Source organism: Rutidosis leptorrhynchoides, chromosome 3, assembly GCF_046630445.1.
Source record: "Rutidosis leptorrhynchoides isolate AG116_Rl617_1_P2 chromosome 3, CSIRO_AGI_Rlap_v1, whole genome shotgun sequence".
In the NCBI taxonomy this organism is placed as follows: Eukaryota; Viridiplantae; Streptophyta; class Magnoliopsida; order Asterales; family Asteraceae; genus Rutidosis; species Rutidosis leptorrhynchoides.
This window is the reverse complement of record NC_092335.1, coordinates 656,205,996-656,230,195: the sequence shown is the minus strand read 5'-3', so window position 1 is coordinate 656,230,195 and position 24,200 is coordinate 656,205,996. Positions and strand designations below refer to the sequence as shown.

Sequence of the window (24,200 nt, the reverse complement as noted above, 5' to 3'; positions counted from 1 at the left end):
GACCTGACGATTCGAATTTCTTCCACAGTGCAAGATTTACTCATAACAAACAAGATTTACAAGAATGCCCAACTTTGGATTGTCGTTCATCATGTGCTATCCACAAGAAAAACGCTTTGAAATCTAAAGCTTTTCTGCACAAAGAACCTGCTACAACTCCTCATCGAAGTCCATCTAAAGGGAATAAAAGAAAGAAACAGAAGGCTAGGGAGATTTCTGAGGAGGTGGGGGCTGGTTCGTTCGAGCAAACGGATGAGGAAGAAGATGAACTTGTTCAGGAGCAACAATCTTCCAAGTCATATCGCAAGCCTATCAAAGTCACAGGTATCATTTTGAACCCCAAGAAAAACCTTAAAAATAAGAATAGGTCGGAGGAATTCGGGTTCTTTTTAGAGGGTATGTTCGATAGTAGCGAACGTCCTAAAAAAGTTTCATCATGAAAATTGCTACATGGAATACTAGGGGACTTGGGAATAAAGATAGAGGGAGGAAAGTTGGAATTTTGATTAGTAACTTTCAAATTCAATTCATTGCTATTCAAGAAACAATGGTGAAAAATGTATCTCTTAGAGTCCTTAAAGAGGTATGGAGAGGCGTAACGTATAATGGGGTGCAAGTTCCTTCTCGGGGTAGGTCGGGTGGTTTAGTGTCATGTTGGAGAGACGATTGTTTTATCCTTAAAGATCATTTTCAATGCCAAAGTTGGTTAGTCACTTTTCTTACATTCATTCCAAACAATGTGGATGTACTTATATTTAATGTGTATGCGCCACAAAATGAAGTTGATAAAAAAGAGGTATGGCGACATATTGCTAAGATGATAGGGAAGTGGAATGGTCCTACTTGTGTTTTGGGTGACTTTAACTCCACGGTTGCTCCTAATGAGAGACTAAGAGAAGAAGTAGATGTTGTAAACATGGATAATTTTAACGATTTCATCGCAAGGGCCAATCTTATCGATCAAAATATCCAAAACGATATGTTTACATGGGATGGCCCGGGTGGGAAAAAGTCTAGAATCGATAGAATTTTGGTCAATATTGAGTGGTTGTCCTTATGGCCGGGTGCGGTTGTAATTGCGGGTGATAAAAATATGTCGGATCATAAACCGTTAATTTGGGGGGAAAAATATTTGTTTTGGGGCCCGAAGCCCTTCCGTTTCTTTAATGGTTGGTTTGAATTCCGTAAATTTATAGAAGTTTGCAAAAATTTTTGGTTCTCCTATGAAGTTCAAGGCTACTCTGCCCACATTGTATTTTCAAAATGCAAACTGTTAAAAAAGGACTTGAAGGCTTGGAGTGATGCTAATGTGATTAAAAATAAAATCGAATTAGCATCTTTACGGTCTCAAATTTACGAATTGAAGAAAGTGGAGGAAACAAGAAATTTGCACTCTTATGAGATCATTAAACTGGTAGAATACAAGTCCCCTGATCGAGGAAGTACCCAAAAGATACGATGAAATGGGCATAATCCAGAGGAAAAAAAAATATGACAATAAAGAAAAGGAGATTTCTACAAAGACAAGAAGATAGGAAGTATATGTTTCAAAGTCGTGTGAATTGGTTACATTTTGGGGATAAAAATTTTAAATTCTTTCACAACATGGCAAGGATAAGAAATAATGCGTCAACAATTGCAGACTTACTGATTGACGAATCATGGGTCGAAAATCCAACAGAAATTAAGCACCATGTACTGGGCCTATTTTGTAGTCTGTTCTCGGCCCAAAACACACATGCACATGGTATGGATTGGGCTGCTATAGGCCTGGACAGATTGTCAGCACGTCAACAGGAGCATATTGAGCAACAGTTTGGAGAGAGTGAAGTCTATGATGTCATTCGTAACTTAGATGGTAATAAAACGCCGGGTCCCGATGGCTTCTTACAAGATGCTAAACCAAGATTAATCCGTTGGATCTTACTCTTACAAGAGTTCGATATTGAAATCCGAGATAAAAGAGGAGCAGAAAATCTCGCCGCTGATCATCTTTCTCGTCTTGAAAATCCCGAATTAGAAGTTCTAAATGAATCGGCCATACAAGACAACTTTCCTGATGAATATCTATTGAAGATAGATTATAATGAAATTTCATGGTTTGCAAACTATGCAAACTACTTAGTATGTGGATTCCTTGAAAAAGGATTGTCGTACCAAAAACGAAAGAAATTCTTCAGTGATATAAAACACTATTTCTGGGAAGATCCACATTTGTTTAAAAGTTATCCAGATGGAATAATACGTCGATGTGTATTCGGAGATGAAGCTAGTAAAATTTTAAACCATTATCACACAAGACCAACATGAGGGCATTATGGGCCTCCACTAACAGCAAGAAAAGTTTATGATACTGGATTCTATTGGCCTACAATTTACAAAGACGCGCACCTTCTTTGCAAATCCTGTGATGCTTGTCAAAGGGCCGAAAAAATAAGTCAACGTGATGAAATGCCACAAAATGTCATTCAAGTATGTGAAGTATTTGACATTTGGGGTATTGACTTTATGGGTCCATTTCCGAAATCTCATAATAATCTCTACATTCTCGTAGCCATTGATTATGTATCTAAATGGGCGGAAGCACAAGCTCTCCCAACTAACGATGCACGAGTTGTAGTCAACTTTTTTAAAACGTCTTTTTGCAAGGTTTGGAACACCGAAAGCTTTAATAAGTGATCGGGGAACTCATTTTTGTAATAATCAACTTGAGAAAGTTCTTAAAAGATATGGAGTAACTCATAAAATCTCCACCACATATCATCCACAAACAAGTGGACAAATTGAAAATACCAACCGAGATTTAAAACGCATTCTAGAGAAAATCGTAGGATCAAATCCGAAGGAATGGTCCATTAAATTGGAGGATGCACTCTGGGCTTTTAGAACAGCCTACAAAACTCCAATTGGAACCACACCTTTCAAACTCGTTTACGAAAAAGCATGTCATCTTCCAGTAGAAATTGAACACAAAGCATTTTGGGCTTTGAAGACATGTAATCTTGATTTACATGAAGCCGGACGTCTACGGTTAAGTCAACTAAACGAATTAGAAGAATTAAGACAATAAGCATACGAAAATTCGTTAATCTATAAGGAAAGAACGAAGAAATGGCATGATAAAAGAATCAGAAGTTCAAAAGAATTTAAAGAAGGAGATAGAGTTCTTCTTTTTAATTCACGATTCAAGCTATTTCCTGAAAAATTGAAATCAAGATGGTCTGGACCATTCATAGTCAAAAGAGTTTTCCCATACGAAACAGTAGAATTAATAAATTCAAATGGGATTGAATTTAAAGTTAATGGTCACAGAGTTAAACATTACATAGATAGTCCAATGGAAGTTGACAACGAAGTTAATCACAATTTCGATACCACAGCTAACTAAGTGTGGGGAGAATCAAGTCTTTAAAGGATAATATGTATTTCTGTTAGAGTTAGATTTTCTATTTTCGTGTAGTTCTCGAAAATGGAACCCGAATGGTCTTTCCCTAGCAGACCCTAAAGAACTAGTCTTCTCCCCCCCCTCATTCTGAATTTTTATTTTTTTATGTTTTTACGAAATGAAGACTTCCTATGAACTGAACCATGGTCTAATGCTACACGCTTTGATTACTAAACGTAATAATGACACACTTCCGAGTGAACTGGTATCAGTAATCAGAGAAAAATTGGACGGAGTAAGAAAAGAATCCAGATGCGAAAATAATAAGTTACAATTTGGTAAAGGAAAATCAAAATCCGCAGCGAAAAGAAGAGCACGACACCTTGAAAGATGTCACAAATGCGGAAAATGGTCACACGAAGGTAAATGTTCAAATAATCAAACCTATTCAAACACCGAATTTGTTACTTTATGCAGAGACGGACCGTTCATATGTTTAGAAGAAAAAACACCGAATGCTCGAGGTTACGCTTATGTAGCCATGGAAAATCAATTAGTCCGACTATTTTATGAGTGGGCTAGAGCATATCACTAAGAAATCTATTTCACAGGTAAGTTTGTACAGTTTTTATTTTTATTTTTATTTTTAACCTTTTGATAATAAACGCTAATTTGTTCGCTATAAAGTATTAAATTGGTATTTAATAAAATTAGGTCTTGCGACCGAAATTATTGATATCATACAAAAATTTATTACATCACTGCGAAATTTAACGTTTATTCTTAAGGTATAAATATCTTTAATCAATCAACTCAAAATATTTCAAAAATTTGTCATGAGTTAAATTAGGTTATGGAACCGAAATTACTTTACCGAAAAGAGGGGCGTATATTTTTGATAATATTTGATTGATTAAAGTGGGATAAAAGACCAAAAAGATTTTTAATTTTATTTTTATCATGTTTTTTTAAAATTAATATATAAATATTAATTTAATATTGTAAACTTATTTAAAATTGTAAATATTTGAAAAATTAATATAAGTTTGTATGTATAAAAAGAAAAATATAATTTAAGTTTGGTGTGAATTTTTAAAATATGAATTTTTAATTTTATGCATTTTAAATTTAAGTTGTGTAAATTTAAAAACAAAAATTTACTTTATCTCATTAAGTTAAAAATATGATTTTTAAAAAAATTCGTCGTAAGTTGAAGACTAGGTCGTTGAACCGAAATTGCTTTACCCGAGGGCGGGACGAGAATTTTTATTATCATTATTTTTAATCTTATTAATTTAAAGTATGCCCAAAAAAAAAATTAAAAAACCCAAAAATCTTTGCTTTTAAAACCACGCTTCAAAATGACAAATTTTAAAATTTTGTCGAGGGACGGACTAGGACATCGTTCCGAAACACCCTCATCCTAAAAAGAAAAACAAAATTTTTAAAATTTAATTAATTATAAGTTTTAATTAGTAAAAGGTTTTTATATATAAAAAAACGCCAATATGTTTGGAAACTTTGGTAAAATTTAATCATTTCTACGCTAATCACCCTCAATAATTTAAATTGTTACTGATTTCTTGCAAATGAGGGCATTGCAAGATCTTAAGTGTGGGAAGGGGTTAAATTCTTTCGGATTTTAAAATTTTTATTTAAACACTTGGTTACCATTAAAAATACTAGTAACGCAGTAGTTGTATTAGAATCTAGTGCTCTCTGATAACAAAGAACAGCCCTAGTCTTATATACTGACTACCCAATTCTAGTAAAAATTTTCAAAATTTTCAACTAAATGAATTTAAAATCATGTTTATACATATTTATGAACGATAAAACTAGGTGTTAACACCGAAATTATTGTTACCTTGGAAAGGACATAAATTGAGAAACAAACCAAAATGTTAGAATTCATTTAAAATAGAATAGAGGACAATAAAAAGGCAAATAAAAGAAAATAAAAGCCAAGTGTGGGAATATTTACCAAATTATTTTAAACATATGTCACATATTTTTGTACAAATAACTGAAGATACTTTTGTTTTGGACAATTTCTAAAAAGTTTTACCCGATTTTCTGTAAGAAAAATGGATCTACACGATGAATCAATTCCATCATTAAAAGGAAGTAAAGTCTTCCGAAAAAGACACGCGCTTCTTGATTTAGGTCATGAAGTTGTCGTCCAGACCAGCTGTAGGTTGACGAAAAATCTAGAAAAGTCATCACTAAAATCAGCAGAAAATCCACGGACCTCAGCATCAAACAGGGTCGCCAAGTGGTCAGACTTATCCTAACCATGAGAGGATCTGTCTTGTAAAATGGGGAGGACGCCGTGCAAATTAGCTGGATAAGACTAATGAATCAGATCCCCAGAAAGGATAATCTCCTTAAAAGATCAAAAATCAGCTTTTAAGACTGATATTACTCAATCCTAGAGATTGACCTTAAAGATTGAGAATTACAAACTCATGGAATTCGATGATATTTAAACTCGAGCTTGAACGCGAAAATATTTTGATCAAAATTACAAACCGATTTGTTTTCTGAAAACCCATTTTCAATGCGTTCATTACCATTGAACGTAAAATCCTAAGAATTCACCTGGAATTCATTAGGTCACCTGAACCAAATCGGGTGTCAACCGTAAGAATGGTGGTTGCATAGCATGGTCAAAGACAGGACCTTGTGCCAGACCGGAAAATTATAAGGGTGAGCTTTACTATTGCTCCTACAAAGGATAGTAATTGCGTCCGACACGTTATAGACCATAATTAAAAGCATGTCAGGGGACATTGCCTTAACAGTTGCTTGTTCAACGCTTTCCTTTACAACCGGACGGTAGTTTACCGAAAGGTAATATACCGAGCAAGTATACTGGACGTGTTGCTTTCCTAATACAAGGTTAGCAAGTGGGTGACACAAAACCACAAGTTTTGAGCTAAAATTTTCAAATCTAAAACCCACCAAACCCACAAAAATATTTTGCAAACACCGGTGAAGGGTTATTCCGGAAAATTTAACTAGGGTAAAAGCTAGAATGAATTTTCAAAAGATCAAATGTTTTCATAAAGATCCAATTTCCTTAATGGATCTAAATTTTATAGTCATGTGGGACTGTAAACCACATCGTTACTACCATTGTTTATACCGCCGTATATAAATCACTGATGTACAAAGTGTGAAGAATAAAGAAGTGATTCTAGTATATTTCAAGACTATATTGCTTGAGGACAAGCAACGCTCAAGTGTGGGAATATTTGATAATGCTAAAAACGAACATATATTTCATAGCATTATTCCTTAAGAAAGACAAGCTTTTATTTGCAATTGTCCTATTTATAAGTGATATTCGGTTAAATAATAAAAGGTGAAGACAAAAGATAGATTCGACGAATTGAAGACGCAAACGACCAAAAAGCTCAAAAGTACAAAATACAATCAAAGAGGTTCCAATTATTGATAAGAAACGTCTCAGAATTACAAGAGTACAAGATTCAAAACGCAAAGTACAAGATATTAAATTGTACGCAAGGACGTTCGAAAATCCGAAACCGGGACCAGAGTCAACTCTCAACGCTCGACGCAACGGACTAAAAATTACAAGTTAACTATGTATATAAATATAATATAATATATAATTAATTATATAAATTATATATATATATTATATTTATATATTAAAACCGTCGGCAGACTAGGATCCAAACTTGTGTGAGCTGGATTTACGAACTCCGCGACTAACGGAGTTTGTAGTGCAAAAATGCCGCAACTCGCGGAGCTGTCCTGGACAAAAATGCCTATAAAAGCTCGCGCATTCTGAACGATCCATATATCTTTCTTTCTCTCTATCATACGTAAAATATATATATATATTTATATTTTAATTTTAATTTTAAATCCTAATAATAAGGGTATGTTAGCGAATGTTGTAAGGGTGTAAGTCAAAATTCTGTCCGTGTAACGCTACGCTATTTTAAATCATTGTAAGTTATTTTCAACCTTTTTAATTTAATGTCTCGTAGCTAAATTATTATTATGCTTATTTAAGATGAAGTAATCATGATGTTGGGCTAATTACTAAAATTGGGTAATTGAGCTTTGTACCATAATTGGGGTTTGGACAAAAGAACGACACTTGTGGAAATTAGACTATGGGCTATTAATGGGCTTTATATTTGTTTAACTAAATGATAGTTTGTTAATTTTAATATAAAGATTTACAATTGGACGTCCCTATAAATAACCATATACACTCAATCGGACACGATGGGCGGAATATTTATATGTACGAATAATCGTTCATTTAACCGGACACGGGAATGGATTAATAGTCTATGGAATTATTAAAACAGGGGTAAAATTATGTACAAGGACACTTGGCATAATTGATAACAAAGTATTAAAACCTTGGGTTACACTCAGTCGATATCCTGGTGTAATTATTAAACAAAGTATTAAAACCTTGTTACAGTTTAAGTCCCCAATTAGTTGGAATATTTAACTTCGGGTATAAGGATAATTTGACGAGGATACTCGCACTTTATATTTATGACTGATGGACTGTTATGGACAAAAACCAGACGGACATATTAAATAATCCAGGACAAAGGACAATTAACCCATGGGCATAAAACTAAAATCAACACGTCAAACATCATGATTACGGAAGTTTAAATAAGCATAATTCTTTTATTTCATATTTAATTTCCTTTATTTTATATTTAATTGCACTTCTAATTATCGCACTTTTATTTATTGTTATTTAATTGCACTTTTAATTATCGTATTTTTTAATTATCGCAATTTTATTTTATCACACTTTTATTTATCGCACTTTCATTATCATTATTTACTTTACTCTTTAAATTAAGTCTTTTATTTATTTAATATTTTACATTAGGTTTTAACTGCGACTAAAGTTTTAAAAATTGACAAACCGGTCATTAAACGGTAAAAACCCCCTTTTTATAATAATAATATTACTTATATATATTTGTATTTTTATAAATTAAAACTAATATAGCGTTAAGCTTTGTTTAAAAAATTCCCTGTGGACGAACCGGACTTACTAAAAACTACACTACTGTACGATTAGGTACACTGCCTATAAGTGTTGTAGCAAGGTTTAAGTATATCCACTCGATAAATAAATAAATAACTTGTGTAAAATTGTAGCATATTTAATAGTTTTTCCTAGTAAAATATAAGCTATTTCATATACATCTCGCATAACATCAAGTATTTTTGGCGCCGCTGCCGGGGATCGCCGAAGCGAAACGCTATAGAAAAAAAAAATTTATTAAGTTTTAATTAGTTTTTTTTTATAAAAATACATTTTAAATATTAAAAATATAAATAAAAAATTAAAAACCGAAAAAAAAATATATATATATAAATCTATTTTTAAGATTTTTATAAAATTATAAAGTATTTCTATTTTTATTTTAGTTTTTAAAACATAAGTTTTTATTTAATTTATATAAATATTTAATTTAATTATTAAAACATAAAATATAAAACAGAAAAATATAAAAAAAATAAATAAATAAAAAACCGATACCTGTCGAAACTTGACCTGTCTCTTTTGAACCTGCAATCTCCGCGACTTACGGAGGTTTTGAACTGGGTTCACCGCGACTCGCGGAGCCGCCCATAGGTCACACAGAAACCCTATTCTGCATTAATTACGGTGTAATAATTATTTAATTAAAACCCTAATTAAGGTTAGTATTTTAAATAATTAATTAATTTAGTTTTATTTATTTAATTTGTATTTTAAGTTTAATTAGTTTAATTAGTTTATAAAATTAATAGTTTTATAAAATAAATAATATAAAAATAATATTTTTATAAAAATTGTACTTTTTACAACTTTTAGTATATTTTTATATTTTGTCTCTTTTCATTTGTTTTTAACGTAATTTTTGTATTTTTCGCTCATTTTTACTTTTAAGATATAGTTTTTACCATAGTTATTTTTATTTCTAGATTTTTAGGCTTTGCCGTAAAATCCCTTAAGTGCTTTTTCTTTAGACTAAGATTTAGGTGCTTTAGAATTTTGCGACGCCTTTATAAGTTTTAGTACCTTTTTAAGTTATTGCCATTTGGGATATAGTATTTCTTTTAAGCTTTAATATTTTTAGACGTAACTTTTAATTTTTTAGTTTTTAGTTCCTTTTTAAGTTTTAACGCACTACTTTCTTATTTTTATTTTTCGATGCCTTTTACCTATGTATCAATTATCACTCCAATTTGTAATCTCAATTTGCAATTTTAATTTTAAGTTAGTGATAGTAATAAGGTTGGGTTAGTCGAATGTTTTAAAGTTTTATAGTCACTCTTTTTCTTTCTTATTTTTTCGACGCCTTTTATTTTTCAACCCTTTTCTTTTTCGACCTTTTCAGACGCGCTCTTTTTCTTTCTTATTTCTCGCCATTCTAGTTTTTAGGACTTAGAATTTTTCTACTTCTTCTCTAAATTTCTTTAAATTACGAAAATTTATTTTAAGTGGTTAAATTGATAGACATCAAAATTTTCTGGTTCGTAGTAATAGTTGGATTTGTACGTGGACCGGGTTATTGGAGCCAAACAGTACTCAATTATATTGAGACCAAATGAATCCTGCCCCTCTGCTGCATCTTTTTGCTATTCGAAACGTGGGCAAAATCAGAAAAGTCTATTAATTGGATAACTTATATAATTTTTCTTTCCTTTTAAAAACTAATAGGATATTCAGTGAATGCACCGAGCAAGACGTTCACCACCTGTAACTCGATCAAGACATCTAGCAAATATTGCCGCCGTTGATTTTCCTTTAGAATCTTCATCCTGTCGACCAATTACTCCAATTCAAATTTCCGAAAATCCATTTTTTTGAACCCGACCTCACAATTGAGAATCCGGAGAAAATTCAGGGACGATTCATAGATCCTGAACCATTAATTTTTCCTCCGGAACCACCAATCATTCAAACAGAGATTGTTGAGGAACGAACCATTAAATCAGAATCCTCTAGTGATTCAGATTCAACAAATTCAATTATGAAAAATCTGGAACCTCTAAGTATGGAAGACCGAATGCGAGCTAAACGCACTGGCCAAGGTCACGCAATTACTCATCCAGACATTAATGCGCCAGATTATGAAATCAAAGGACAAATTCTACATATGGTAACTAATCAATGCCAATTTAGTGGTGCGCCGAAGGAAGATCCAAATGAACATCTTCGTACCTTTAATAGGATCTGCACACTATTTAAAATAAGAGAAGTTGAGGATGAACATATATATCTCATGTTATTTCCCTGGACTTTAAAGGGAGAAGCCAAAGATTGGTTGGAATCGTTACCTGAAGGGGCGATTGATACATGGGACGTTTTAGTTGAAAAATTTCTTAAACAATTCTTTCCGGCATCTAAAGCCGTGAGACTTCAAGGAGAAATTGTTACGTTCACAAAGAAACTGAATGAAACTCTATATGAGGCGTGGACAAGATTTGGAAAGTTATTAAGAGGATGTCCGCAACATGGTTTAGACACCTGTCAAATAGTACAAATATTCTACCAAGGATGCGACATCACTACAAGGAAAGACATCGATATAGCAGCTGGTGGTTCCATTATGAAGAAAATAGAAACTGATGCTTATAAAATTATTGATAACACTGCTTCCCACTCACATGAGTGGCACCAAGAAAAAGATATCGTTAGATCATCTAAAGCAGCTAGAGCCGATTCTAGCCATGACTTAGATTCCATTTCCGCAAAGATAGACGCTGTCGAGAGACGAATGGAAAAGATGACTAAGGATATACACTCAATACGAATTAGTTGTGAGCAGTGTGGAGGACCACATTTGACAAAAGATTGTCTCAGTATTGAACTAACAATGGAACAAAGAGAGCATGTTTCATATCTAAACCAAAAGGCCTGGAAATAATTATCAGAATAATTATCAACCGCCAAGACCAATTTACAATCAAAACCAGAATTATAATCGAAATGTTCCATACAACAACCAACAAGGTCCTAGCAATCAACAAGTATCCAATAATACTTACAATCAGCAAAGACCTAATTTTCAAAACAAACCACCACAACCCGATGATAAAAAGCCGAATTTAGAAGATATGATGACGAAGCTAGTTGAAACTCAAACGCAGTTTTTCACATCTCAAAAATAAACCAATGAACAAAATGCTCAAGCATTTAGAAATCAACAAGCTTCTATTCAAAATTTGGAACAAGAAGTAAGTAACCTAGCAAGGTTAATAGGTGAAAGAAAACCGAGAAGTCTACCTAGTAATACAAATGCTAACCCCCGGAATGAAATAGCTAAAGCCATTACCACAAGAAGTGGTACAACACTTAAACCACCTGAAATACCTGTAATTTCTGATGAAGCTATTCCTACTCCACAAGAACCACAACCTGATCAAGATAAGGAAAAAGAACAGGTAGTTGAAAAGGTTAATGAAGATAACACAGTTAAAGCTAAACCTTATGTTAAACCATACCAACCACCACTTCCTTACCCGAGTAAAATGAAAAAAGAGAAACTTGAAGCCGAGCAATCCAAATTCTTAGATATGTTTAAACAGATAAATGTAAATCTTCCTTTCATTGATGTGATTTCAGGAATGCCTAGATATGCTAAATTCTTGAAAGATCTAATCTCAAATAGAAAGAAAATGGAAGAACTCTCGGCTGTTACTATGAATGCTAATTGTTCAGCAGTGCTGTTGAATAAGATACCAGAAAAACTATTCGATCCAGGAAGTTTCACAATTCCATGTTTTCTGGGTAGTCTTAGTTCAATAGAAGCATTGGCAGACTTAGGTGCTAGTATAAATTTAATGCCGTATTCACTATACACTAAACTAGACCTTGGAGAATTGAAACCAGCAAGAATAAGCATACAACTAGCCGATAGATCAATAAAATATCCTAGAGGGATAATGGAGAACATGCTAGTTAAAGTTGGTACTTTAGTATTTCCAGTAGATTTTGTTGTTCTGGACATGGAAGAAGATTCTCAAGTTCCTCTCATATTAGGAAGACCATTCTTAAACACGGCTAAAGCAATGATAGATGTGTTTGGTAAGAAACTGACCCTAAGTATAGAGGACGAGAGTGTTACCTTTTCAGTTGATAGAGCAATGCAACAACCGCAATCTGCAGATGATACATGTTATTATATTCAAACTATAGATTCACATGCAGAATTGTTAGAAGAATTTCCAGAATTACAAGGAACATGAGAATGTTCTTTAGGAGAAGGAACTGAACCAATTGATGAAACTGAAATTTTAACTACACTAATAGCTAATGGATATGAACCAACAACAGAAGAAATTTAAATGCTAAAAGAAGAAGACAGATATCGATATAAATCATCGATAGAAGAACCTCCGACATTAGAGTTAAAGCCACTTCCAAATCATTTGGAATACGCTTATTTACATGGTGAATCTGAATTACCTGTAATAATATCGTCTTCTCTTACTGAAAATGAGAAATCACAACTCATTTCTGTGTTGAAAGCTCATAAACCAGCTATTGCATGGAAGATTCATGATATAAAAGGAATGAGTCCTTCGTATTGCACACATAAAATCCTTATGGAAGAAGGTCATAAAACGTATGTGCAACGCCAACGAAGACTAAATCCTAATATGCAAGATGTAGTTAAGAAAGAAATTATTAAACTGCTTGATGCTGGTTTAATTTATCCAATTTTTGATAGTCCATGGGTAAGCCCAGTTCAATGCGTACCTAAGAAGAGTGGTATGACTGTCATCACAAATGAGAAAAATGAGCTTATTCCTACTAGGACTGTAACAGGATGGCGTGTTTGTATTGATTATAGAAAATTAAATGACGCCACGAGAAAAGATCACTTTCCCTTACCTTTCATTGATCAAATGTTGGAAAGATTAGCCGGAAATAGTTACTATTGTTTTCTTGATGGATTTTCCGGATATTTTCAAATTACAATAGCACCCGAAGATCAAGAGAAAACCACGTTCACGTGCCCTTATGGTACTTTTGCTTATAAACGCATGCCATTTGGACTTTGCAACGCCCCTGCAACCTTTCAAAGGTGCATGATGGCAATTTTTCACAACATGATAGAAGAATGCATGGAAGTTTTCATGGATGACTTTTCAGTCTTCGGTGATACATTTGAATCATGTTTAGTTAATCTGGAACGAATGCTTATTAGATGCGAACAATCAAATCTAGTACTTAATTGGGAGAAATGTCATTTCATGGTTAAAGAAGGCATCGTTCTTGGACATAAAATCTCAAAGGAAGGAATTGAAGTGGATAGAGCTAAAGTAGATGTAATTGCTTAACTTCCACATCCCACCAATATTAGAGGAGTTAGGAGTTTTCTAGGGCATGCCGGTTTTTACCGACGTTTCATTAAAGATTTTTCTAAAATTTCCACTCCTATGAATAAACTCCTAGAAAAAGATGCTCCATTCATCTTTTCAGATGAATGTATCAAATCTTTTAATATTCTTAAAGAGAAACTCACTAATGCGCCAATCATGATAACACCAAATTGGAATCTACCATTTGAACTAATGTGCGATGCAAGTGATTTTACAATGGGAGCCGTTTTAGGACAAAGGATTGAAAAACGATTTCAACCTATATATTATGCTAGTAAGACATTACAAGGAGCACAAAAAAATTACACAACTACTGAAAAAGAACTCCTTACTATTGTCTTTGCTTTTGACAAATTTCGTTCATATCTCGTTCTTGCTAAAACGGTGGTCTATACCGACCATTCTGCTCTTAGATACCTATTTTCGAAACAAGATGCTAAACCAAGATTAATCCGTTGGATCTTACTCTTACAAGAGTTCGATATTGAAATCCGAGATAAAAGAGGAGCAGAAAATCTCGCCGCTGATCATCTTTCTCGTCTTGAAAATCCCGAATTAGAATTTCTAAATGAATCGGCTATACAAGACAACTTTCCTGATGAATATCTATTGAAGATAGATTATAATGAAATTCCATGGTTTGCAGACTATGCAAACTACTTGGTATGTGGATTCCTTGTAAAAGGATTGTCGTACCAAAAACGAAAGAAATTCTTCAGTGATATAAAACACTATTTCTGGGAAGATCCACATTTGTTTAAAAGTTATCCAGATGGAATAATACGCCGATGTGTATTCGGAGATGAAGCTAGTAAAATTTTAAACCATTGTCACACAGGACCAACAGGAGGGCATTATGGGCCTCAACTAATAGCAAGAAAAGTTTATGATGCTGGATTCTATTGGCCTACAATTTACAAAGACGCACACCTTCTTTGCAAATCCTGTGATGCTTGTCAAAGGGCCAGAAAAATAAGTCAACGTGATGAAATGCCACAAAATGTCATTCAAGTATGTGAAGTATTTGACATTTGGGGTATTGACTTTATGGGTCCATTTCTGAAATCTCATAATAATCTCTACATTCTCGTAGTCATTGATTATGTATCTAAATGGGCGGAAGCAAAAGCTCTCTCAACTAACGATGCACGAGTTGTAGTCAACTTTTTAAAACGTCTTTTTGCAAGGTTTGGAACACCGAAAGCTTTAATAAGTGATCGGGGAACTCATTTTTGTAATAATCAACTTGAGAAAGTTCTTAAAAGATATGGAGTAACTCATAAAATCTCCACCGCATATCATCCACAAACAAGTGGACAAGTTGAAAATACCAACCGAGATTTAAAACGTATTCTAGAGAAAACCGTAGGATCAAATCCGAAGGAATGGTCCATTAAATTGGAGGATGCACTCTGGGCTTTTAGAACAGCCTACAAAACTCCAATTGGAACCACACCTTTCAAACTCGTTTACGGAAAAGCATGTCATCTTCCAGTAGAAATTGAACACAAAGCATTTTGGGCTTTGAAGACATGTAATCTTGATTTACATGAAGCCGGACATCTACGGTTAAGTCAACTAAATGAATTAGAAGAATTAAGACAAGAAGCATACGAAAATTCGTTAATCTATAAGGAAAGAACGAAGAAATGGCATGATAAAAGAATCAGAAATTCAAAAGAATTTAAAGAAGGAGATAGAGTTCTTCTTTTTAATTCACGATTCAAGCTATTTCCTGGAAAATTGAAATCAAGATGGTCTGGACCATTCATAGTCAAAAGAGTTTTCCCATACGAAACAGTAGAATTAATAAATTCAAATGGGATTTAATTTAAAGTTAATGGTCACAGAGTTAAACATTACATAGATAGTCCAATAGAAGTTGACAACGAAGTTAATCACAATTTCGATACCACAGCTAACTAATTGTGGGGAGAATCAAGTCTTTAAAGGATAATATGTATTTATGTTAGAGTTAGATTTTCTATTTTCGTGTAGTTCTCGAAAATGGAACCCGAATGGTCTTTCCCTAGCAGACCCTAAAGAACTAGTCTTCTCCCCCCATTCTGAATTTTTATTTTTTTAGGTTTTTACGAAATGAAGACTTCCTATGAACTGAACCATGGTTTAATGCTACACGCTTTGATTACTAAACGTAATAATGACACACTTCCGAGTGAACTGCTATATCAGTAATCAGAGAAAAATTGGACGGAGTAAGAAAAGAATCCAGATGCGAAAATAATAAGTTACAATTTGGTAAAGGAAAATCAAAATCCGTAGCGAAAAGAAGAGCATGACACCTTGAAAGATGTCACAAATGCGGAAAATGGTCACACGAAGGTAAATGTTCAAATAATCAAACCTATTCAAACACCGAATTTGTTACTTTATGCAGAGATGGACCGTTCATATGTTTAGAAGAAAAAACACTGAATGCTCGAGGTTACGCCTATGTAGCCATGGAAAATCAATTAGTCCGACTATCTTATGAGTGGGCTAGAGCATATCACTAAGAAATCTATTTCACAGGTAAGTTTGTACAGTTTTTATTTTTATTTTTATTTTTAACCTTTTGATAATAAACGCTAATTTGTTCGCTATAAAGTATTAAATTGGTATTCAATAAAATTAGGTCTTGCGACTGAAATTATTGATATCATACAAAAATTTATTACATCACTGCGAAATTTAACGTTTATTCTTAAGGTATAAATATCTTTAATCAATCAACTCAAAATATTTCAAAAATTCGTCATGAGTTAAATTAGGTTATGGAACCGAAATTACTTTACCGAAAAGAGGGGCGTATATTTTTGATAATATTTGATTGATTAAAGTGGGATAAAAGACCAAAAAGATTTTTATTTTTATCATGTTTTTTTAAAATTAATATATAAATATTAATTTAATATTGTAAACTTATTTAAAATTGTAAATATTTGAAAAATTAATATAAGTTTGTATGTATAAAAACAAAAATATAATTTAAGTTTGGTGTGAATTTTTAAAATATGAATTTTTAATTTTATGCATTTTAAATTTAAGTTGTGTGAATTTTAAAACAAAAATTTACTTTATCTCATTAAGTTAAAAATATGATTTTTAAAAAAATTCGTCGTAAGTTGAAGACTAGGTCGTTGAACCGAAATTGCTTTACCCGAGGGCGGGACGAGAATTTTTATTATCATTATTTTTAATCTTATTAATTTAAAGTATGCCAAAAAAAATTAAAAAACCCAAAAATCTTTGCTTTTAAAACCACGCTTCAAAAAGACAAATTTTAAAATTTTGTCGAGGGACGGACTAGGACATCGTTCCGAAACGCCCTCATCCTAAAAAGAAACAAATTTTTTAAAATTTAATTAATTATAAGTTTTAATTAGTAAAAGGTTTTTATATATAAAAAAGCGCCAATATGTTTGAAAACTTTGATAAAATTTAATCATTTCTACGCTAATCACCCTTAATAATTTAAATTGTTACTGATTTCTTGCAAATGAGGGCATTGCAAGATCTTAAGTGTGGGAAGGGGTTAAATTCTTTCGGATTTTAAAATTTTTATTTAAACACTTGGTTACCATTAAAAATACTAGTAACGCAGTAGTTGTATTAGAATCTAGTGCTCTCTGATAACAAAGAACAGCCCTAGTCTTATATACTGACTACCCAATTCTAGTAAAAATTTTCAAAATTTTCAACTAAATGAATTTAAAATCATGTTTATACATATTTATGAACGATAAAACTAGGTGTTAACACCGAAATTATTGTTACCTTGGAAAGGACATAAATTGAGAAACAAACCAAAATGTTAGAATTCATTTAAAATAGAATAGAGGACAATAAAAAGGCAAATAAAAGAAAATAAAAGCCAAGTGTGGAAATATTTACCAAATTATTTTAAACATATGTCACATATTTTTGTACAAATAACTGAAGATACTTTTGTTTTGGACAATTTCTAAAAAGTTTTACCCGATTTTCTGTAAGAAAAATGGATCTACACGATGAATCAATTCCATCATTAAAAGGAAGTAAAGTCTTCCGAAAAAGACACGCGCTTCTTGATTTAGGTCATGAAGTTGTCGTCCAGACCAGCTGTAGGTTGACGAAAAATCTAGAAAAGTCATCACTAAAATCAGCAGAAAATCCACGGACCTCAGCATCAAACAGGGTCGCCAAGTGGTCAGACTTATCCTAGCCATGAGAGGATCTGTCTCGTAAAATGGGGAGGACGCCGTGCAAATTAGCTGGATAAGACTAATGAATCAGATCCCCAGAAAGGATAATCTCCTTAAAAGATCAAAAATCAGCTTTTAAGACTGATATTACTCAATCCTAGAGATTGACCTTAAAGATTGAGAATTACAAACTCATGGAATTCGATGATATCTAAACTCGAGCTTGAACGAGAAAATATTTTGATCAAAATTACAAACCGATTTGTTTTCTGAAAACCCATTTTCAATGCGTTCATTACCATTGAACGTAAAATCCTAGGAATTCACCTGGAATTCATTAGGTCACCTGAACCAAATCGGGTGTCAATTGTAAGAATGGTGGTTGCATAGCATGGTCAAAGACAGGACCTTGTGCCATACCGGAAAATTATAAGGGTGAGCTTTACTATTGCTCCTACAAAGGATAGTAATTACGTCTGACACGTTATAGACCATAATTAAAAGCATGTCAGGGGACATTGCCTTAACAGTTGCTTGTTCAACGCTTTCCTTTACAACCGGACGGTAGTTTACCGAAAGGTAATATACGGAGCAAGTATACTGGACGTGTTGCTTTCCTAATACAAGGTTAGCAAGTGGGTGACACAAAACCACAAGTTTTGAGCTAAAATTTTCAAATCTGAAACCCACTAAACCCACAAAAATATTTTGCAAACACCGGTGAAGGGTTATTCTGGAAAATTTAACTAGGGTAAAAGCTAGAATGAATTTTCAAAAGATCAAATGTTTTTATAAAGATCCAATTTCCTTAATGGATCTAAATTTTATAGTCATGTGTGTAACATCCCGCGTTTTTTCCGTTAAATTTATTTTTAACACCGTCTTTTTCTTTTAAATAATACCTTTCGTTATTTAAATTCGTAGTTTCCGTTGACTAACGTTCATAATAATTCCGTCATTTAATTTTAACATCTCTCGTTAACTTGCGTTTTAAAAATATTCGATCGGTTAAATCCCGCACCCGCTTTGAAACTCGAGGGACCGGAGTTGCCAAATGGGCAAACTAGTTGACTAGGTCAACTAGTCAACCCATTTCATCCATTCCATCATCCCCCTCATCCCTTTTCTCTCCATCTCAAGAACACACACACAAACCCATTCCATTCATTCATCATCTAAATTCAATCTTGGAAGCTCACAACAAATCCGATTACATATTTGGAATCCTCTCTTCATCCTCTACAATTTGATACCAACTTCATCTCGTTTGGGTAACATTTCTAAAACTCTAGATTTCTCTAAATTCGTGTTTTTGATTTGAAATGGTGTTAGTTAATGTCTATGGCTCAAGTCTAACATGAATATATGTTTGGTTTGCTCGATTTGTTGTTTTTGGAGTAACTAGCATGAACTTGAAATGGGTTTGCTTAATCTTGCATTTTGGAAGATTAAATGTTGTTTGATTGTTAAAGTTCATGTTTTAATTGTGTTACTAGTATCACTAGCTTCGTTTTGATGCGTAGGTTGAATTGTAAAACTTCATAAACTTGATTAGTGATTTTGGTAATTTTGGATTAGGGTTGATAAGCTTTATATGAACTTTTGGTGCATCAAATGCTATGAATTGTTGTTGGTAAGTGTTTAGTTGCAATGTGTGTTTGATTACCTTCAAAACGGCATATCGTATGTGTAAATTGGATTCCCGAATCATAAAATACGTTTTACGAACTTGAAACTTTGAAAATAAACCTTTCTTGATCAATTTACGAGTTTTCGGTTATTGTAATTGATGTTTTTGCTTGTGAAAGGTAGTTAATTGTATTCCTTGTCAAAAGAGCTTTCCAACGATATAAGATGCGAGTTCTAAGTGTTTGCGGTTTGTGTTTTATGCATAAAAAGGTTTTGGGTTGAGACTTAGAAAACTGAAACTGGCCAGGTATCAGCTCGCGTGTAATGCCGCGGCGCGGCCAGCCTTTGTCGCGGCGCGACATAAGGCATGTCCAGGTTCTGACCTACATGGTCAAAATTCGAAAAATGTTTGCTATGCTACGCACCTCCGATTAACATATAACTTGGCCAACATGCTCATATATGATTTCTAAGCTTAGAAAAATAGTTCGGGACCCGACCCGAACCTGTTGACTTTTTCGTTGACTTTGACCAAGTTTGACTTTTAGTCAAACTTAACCAAACTTTTATACAATCATTCTAACATGCTTTTATACTTGTTTCTTGTATGAAACTTGACAACGTGATTCACATGCTATACTTAATCGAGTCGTAACGAGCCATAGGACTAATTGAACACATTTCGCCCGACCTTGTGTCGTAACCGGTTAATTGATATAACTTACTTGTTTAGGTCAAGGCTAAGCAAATTTCATGCACACGTTTACTTGTTGAAGTACCTTTATACTCGTGCACTCGAGGTGAGATCATAGTCCCACCTTTTCAACAACTTTTATATTTCTAAATCGTGGGCTGAGAAAACATATACTTGTTTACATCTTGTACTACTTACTTTTATGTTTTGAACACAAGTGTGAAAACAAACATTCCACGTGCGAGTTAGAACAAAATGCCTCAATTCGATTATCATTAGTTACACTTGCAGGGTGTAAGCGAGAACTTATATTGTGTGGCCATACGGGTTTAACAAACCCTCATTCGGACGGTTCGCTACCGTTATGCGGATGAAATATATTTTTGTGTTTTAGTGTGGGTTCTAGCACTGTGTGATGGGGTAACGTTGGTTAAGTTTTGATAATTGAGTGCTCGCGTATAACAACACTTTTGGAATGCAAATGATTTGGATAATCTACGTTATGGAAATACAAAATCTTGTGGTTCAAACAACGTTTAATACTTACTAAACCTATGATTTCACCAACGTTTTCGTTGACAGATTTCTATGTTTTTCTCAGGTCTTGCACGATATGTGAAACATGCTTCCGCTTACTATTTGATACTTGCATCCGATGTCGAGTATACATGCATTTCATGGAGCGTCTTTTGACTTTACTTTAAACCGTGTCGCCTAGATTTCAATCGTATCTATAACGTTGTAACTTAACTTTTGGTTGAACAATTCTTGTAAACTTTGAAACAATCCTTATTTTGAAATGAAGGCGACATATTTTGGTCAAACGTTATCTTAAAGACTTATAATCAGGTAATGGGACCCACGTAGCCGACGCCGTCACTTGACGATTTGTCGGGGTCGCTACAGGTGGTATCAGAGCCTTGGTTGTAGGGATTTAGAGTTCATTTGTGTCCACCCCGAGTCATAGGGTACATAGGTGAATCTAGACTACAACCGGCATATAGACTGAAGTAGGAATTACTTGACTATTTATGCATTTATACTCGAACTCTTCAATCATATCTAACTCGTATTCGATCTTGATCTTACGTTGATAAATTTTGTTGACGCGCCACCTTGACTTTATGAGGTAATGTTAAATGCACATGAGAATCAGGGTAATATAATTTCCGGGATTATATTACGGTGATTCATATGGACATTCTGACATTATGACATAAAGAATTTAAGGCGAGTCAAGGAAAATTTTCTCTACATCATCATTCCCTATCATGATTAGTATTATTGAGAATACTAATCAACGATATTCTTGTGTCTTGAAGGAACAATGCCTCCCCGTCGCGGACCACGTAATGAAACTTCCGAACAAGCTTTTCAACGCATGATAGCCACCGCCATAGGTGCGGCTATGGCTAGTATCTCCTCCGACATCAATAACAACCACAACCACAACAACCATGGAACCGGTAATTCAAACGAGGGTTGCTCCTACAAAACTTTCATGGGGTGCAAACCTCACACCTTCGATGGGACCGGAGGACCGGTCGTGCTCACCCGATGGTTTGAGCAAACGGAAGCCGTCTTTAGCATAAGCGGTTGTCGGGACCAAGACAAGGTCAAATACTCCACTCACACTTTCTCCGGAATCGCTCTCACATGGTGGAATACGTATGTGCTGTCGGTGGGTATCGATGAAGCTCACACTCTCTCATGGGCCGACTTAAAGAAAAAGATGATCACCGAATACTTCCCGCGCGAAGAGACCCGTAAGCTCGAACACGAACTAAGAACTTTAAAAGCGGTCGGGAATAACCTAAAGGCATATAATCAACGATTTTCTGAGCTATCCTTGATGTGCCCAAACCTCGTGACCCCCGAACCTCTAAGGGTTGAACTTTACATGGATGGTCTTCCCAAGAGCATTAAACAAGGAGTAATGTCATCCAAACCCAGTAATCACCAAGAAGCCCTGAATATGGCCCGTCAATTGATCGAAACGGTAGACGAGATTGAAGTGCCGGTACCTAAAGCCGAGGATGAGTCGGGTGACAACAAAAGAAAATGGGAAGCCCCCCAATCGAGTAACTACAACAACGACTTTTCCAAGGAACCTCTCACCCCCGTCGGCAAGAAAAGTTATGCCGGGACACGACCTTTTTGCAACAAATGCCACAAGCATCATTTTGGTGAATGTGGCAAGCTAATTTGCCATCGGTGCCAAGGTAGTGGTCATATTTCCAAGTATTGTGGAAGTACCGCCCCCGTCACTCAAAAGGGGCCCGACGCACCAAAGCCGAGTATTTGCTACAAATGTGGCCAATCGGGTCATTTTAGGAATGAATGCCCAAAGAATAAAGCAAAAACCAACGCGCGCCGTTGAACTTACGACATCGACACCTAGGATGCCCGAGACGATGATGGACTAGTCACGGGTACGTTTCCTCACAACAAACCGTATATTTCATACTTATTCGATTCGAGTACCGTTAGACGTTTTATAACCAAGGATTTGACTCGTGCTCTTTATATTCCACCTCTTTCCCCCAGATACTACTTAGACGATTTAAGTGACCGACGGAAAATATTGTGTGCCTATAAAATTTTATTGGATGATATACGTTAAGACTTTTGACTTGACACCTATAGAACTAGGGAGCTCGGAACCTATTCGTAAAAAAAAAAAAAAAAAAAAAAAAAAAAAAAAAAATGTTTCCCCATCATCTTGTATAGATTATTGTGAACTGAGTAATTTACGGTTGGAAACCGATACCCTCTCCCTCGCATCCATGACCTTATGATTATTTGCACGAATCCCGTATGTTCCAAATCGACCTCCGTTCCGGTTATCATCAATTGGGGGTTAAGTGAGACGATGTCTCCTAAGCCACTTTCCGAACTCGCAACGTTAGTTGTAAATCTCTCTTAGTACCGCTTGATTTATTTAGGGCTCGCCCGTATCCATAAACCTCTTGAACCGCGTATGCAAATTCATATAGACTAATCTGTTATCGTATTTATAGATGACATCTTAACTTATTTAAGTAAAGAAGGAAAACGAACATCACCACCATCTTACGCTCGAACTTTTGAGAAAAGAGCAACTTTATACCAAATTCTCCGAGTGAGAATTTCTGTTGAACGAAGTCCAATTTTCTAGACCATGAAGTTAATGGTCAAGGCATTACAATCAATCTCGAAATCAAGCCACATGTAACCAGGAGACTCTCCCAACTCAGACTTGTATTCGTAAAAATCTTAGATCTCACCGGTTGTTACCGAAGATTCATTTCTGACTTTTCTCGTATTACACGACTTTAATCTCTCCGCGATCGAACCTTGAGCGTGATTTTTCACACCAACATTTCTAGCTAAATTCGTACAACACCAGATGGGACTCAAATATGGAAATATTTCTACTTGGACGCCGAAAGGCATACTCCCTCGACTCGAAATCAACGGGACGGAAATTCGTTATTTTGCACGAAGAATTCGAATACTAAATTGTGGATCCGATCAATATTCTTGTCATCACGTACCACACTACATACCTCTGTTATTTCACCGTTACCGTCTGATATTACTGGAAATTAAGATAACATACAATCCAACGATACTTCACTCTTCTTTGATTTAACGTCCTTGTGTTTCTGATAATCGGCCAACTATTATTCAACCCCGGACTATACAACTACGTGTACTACCTCGTTTCTCTTTCAGACTTCAACTTTTGACAACTAGAGGCACGTTATGGCAACCTCGGGATGTAAACTCCTCCTATTCTAAGTCCTCATTTCACTACTATCTTTACCGTTCGCATTTCCGTTTAAAGAAACTCCTTGTAACATTCCTCCATGGATAGAGAAACTCCTCATATTACATAAGTATTCGCCACGAGGGTGAATAGTCCTAA

The 24,200-nt window shown here is 34.4% G+C and overlaps 1 protein-coding gene across 1 annotated transcript; it reads left to right on the top strand.

Annotated features, from left to right (window-relative positions):
• The first annotated feature begins 436 nt into the window (after positions 1-436).
• Positions 437-1,462, top strand: LOC139902516 (uncharacterized). The gene has a single exon (XM_071885130.1). It carries the CDS (start codon positions 437-439, stop codon positions 1,460-1,462), a length of 1,026 nt encoding a protein of 341 aa, XP_071741231.1.
• The last annotated feature ends 22,738 nt before the right edge of the window (positions 1,463-24,200 follow it).

Excerpts from the sequence above, each read along its gene's own strand:
- LOC139902516 (XM_071885130.1), top strand. The coding sequence starts at position 437 with ATGAAAATTGCTACATGGAATACTAGGGGACTTGGGAATAAAGATAGA.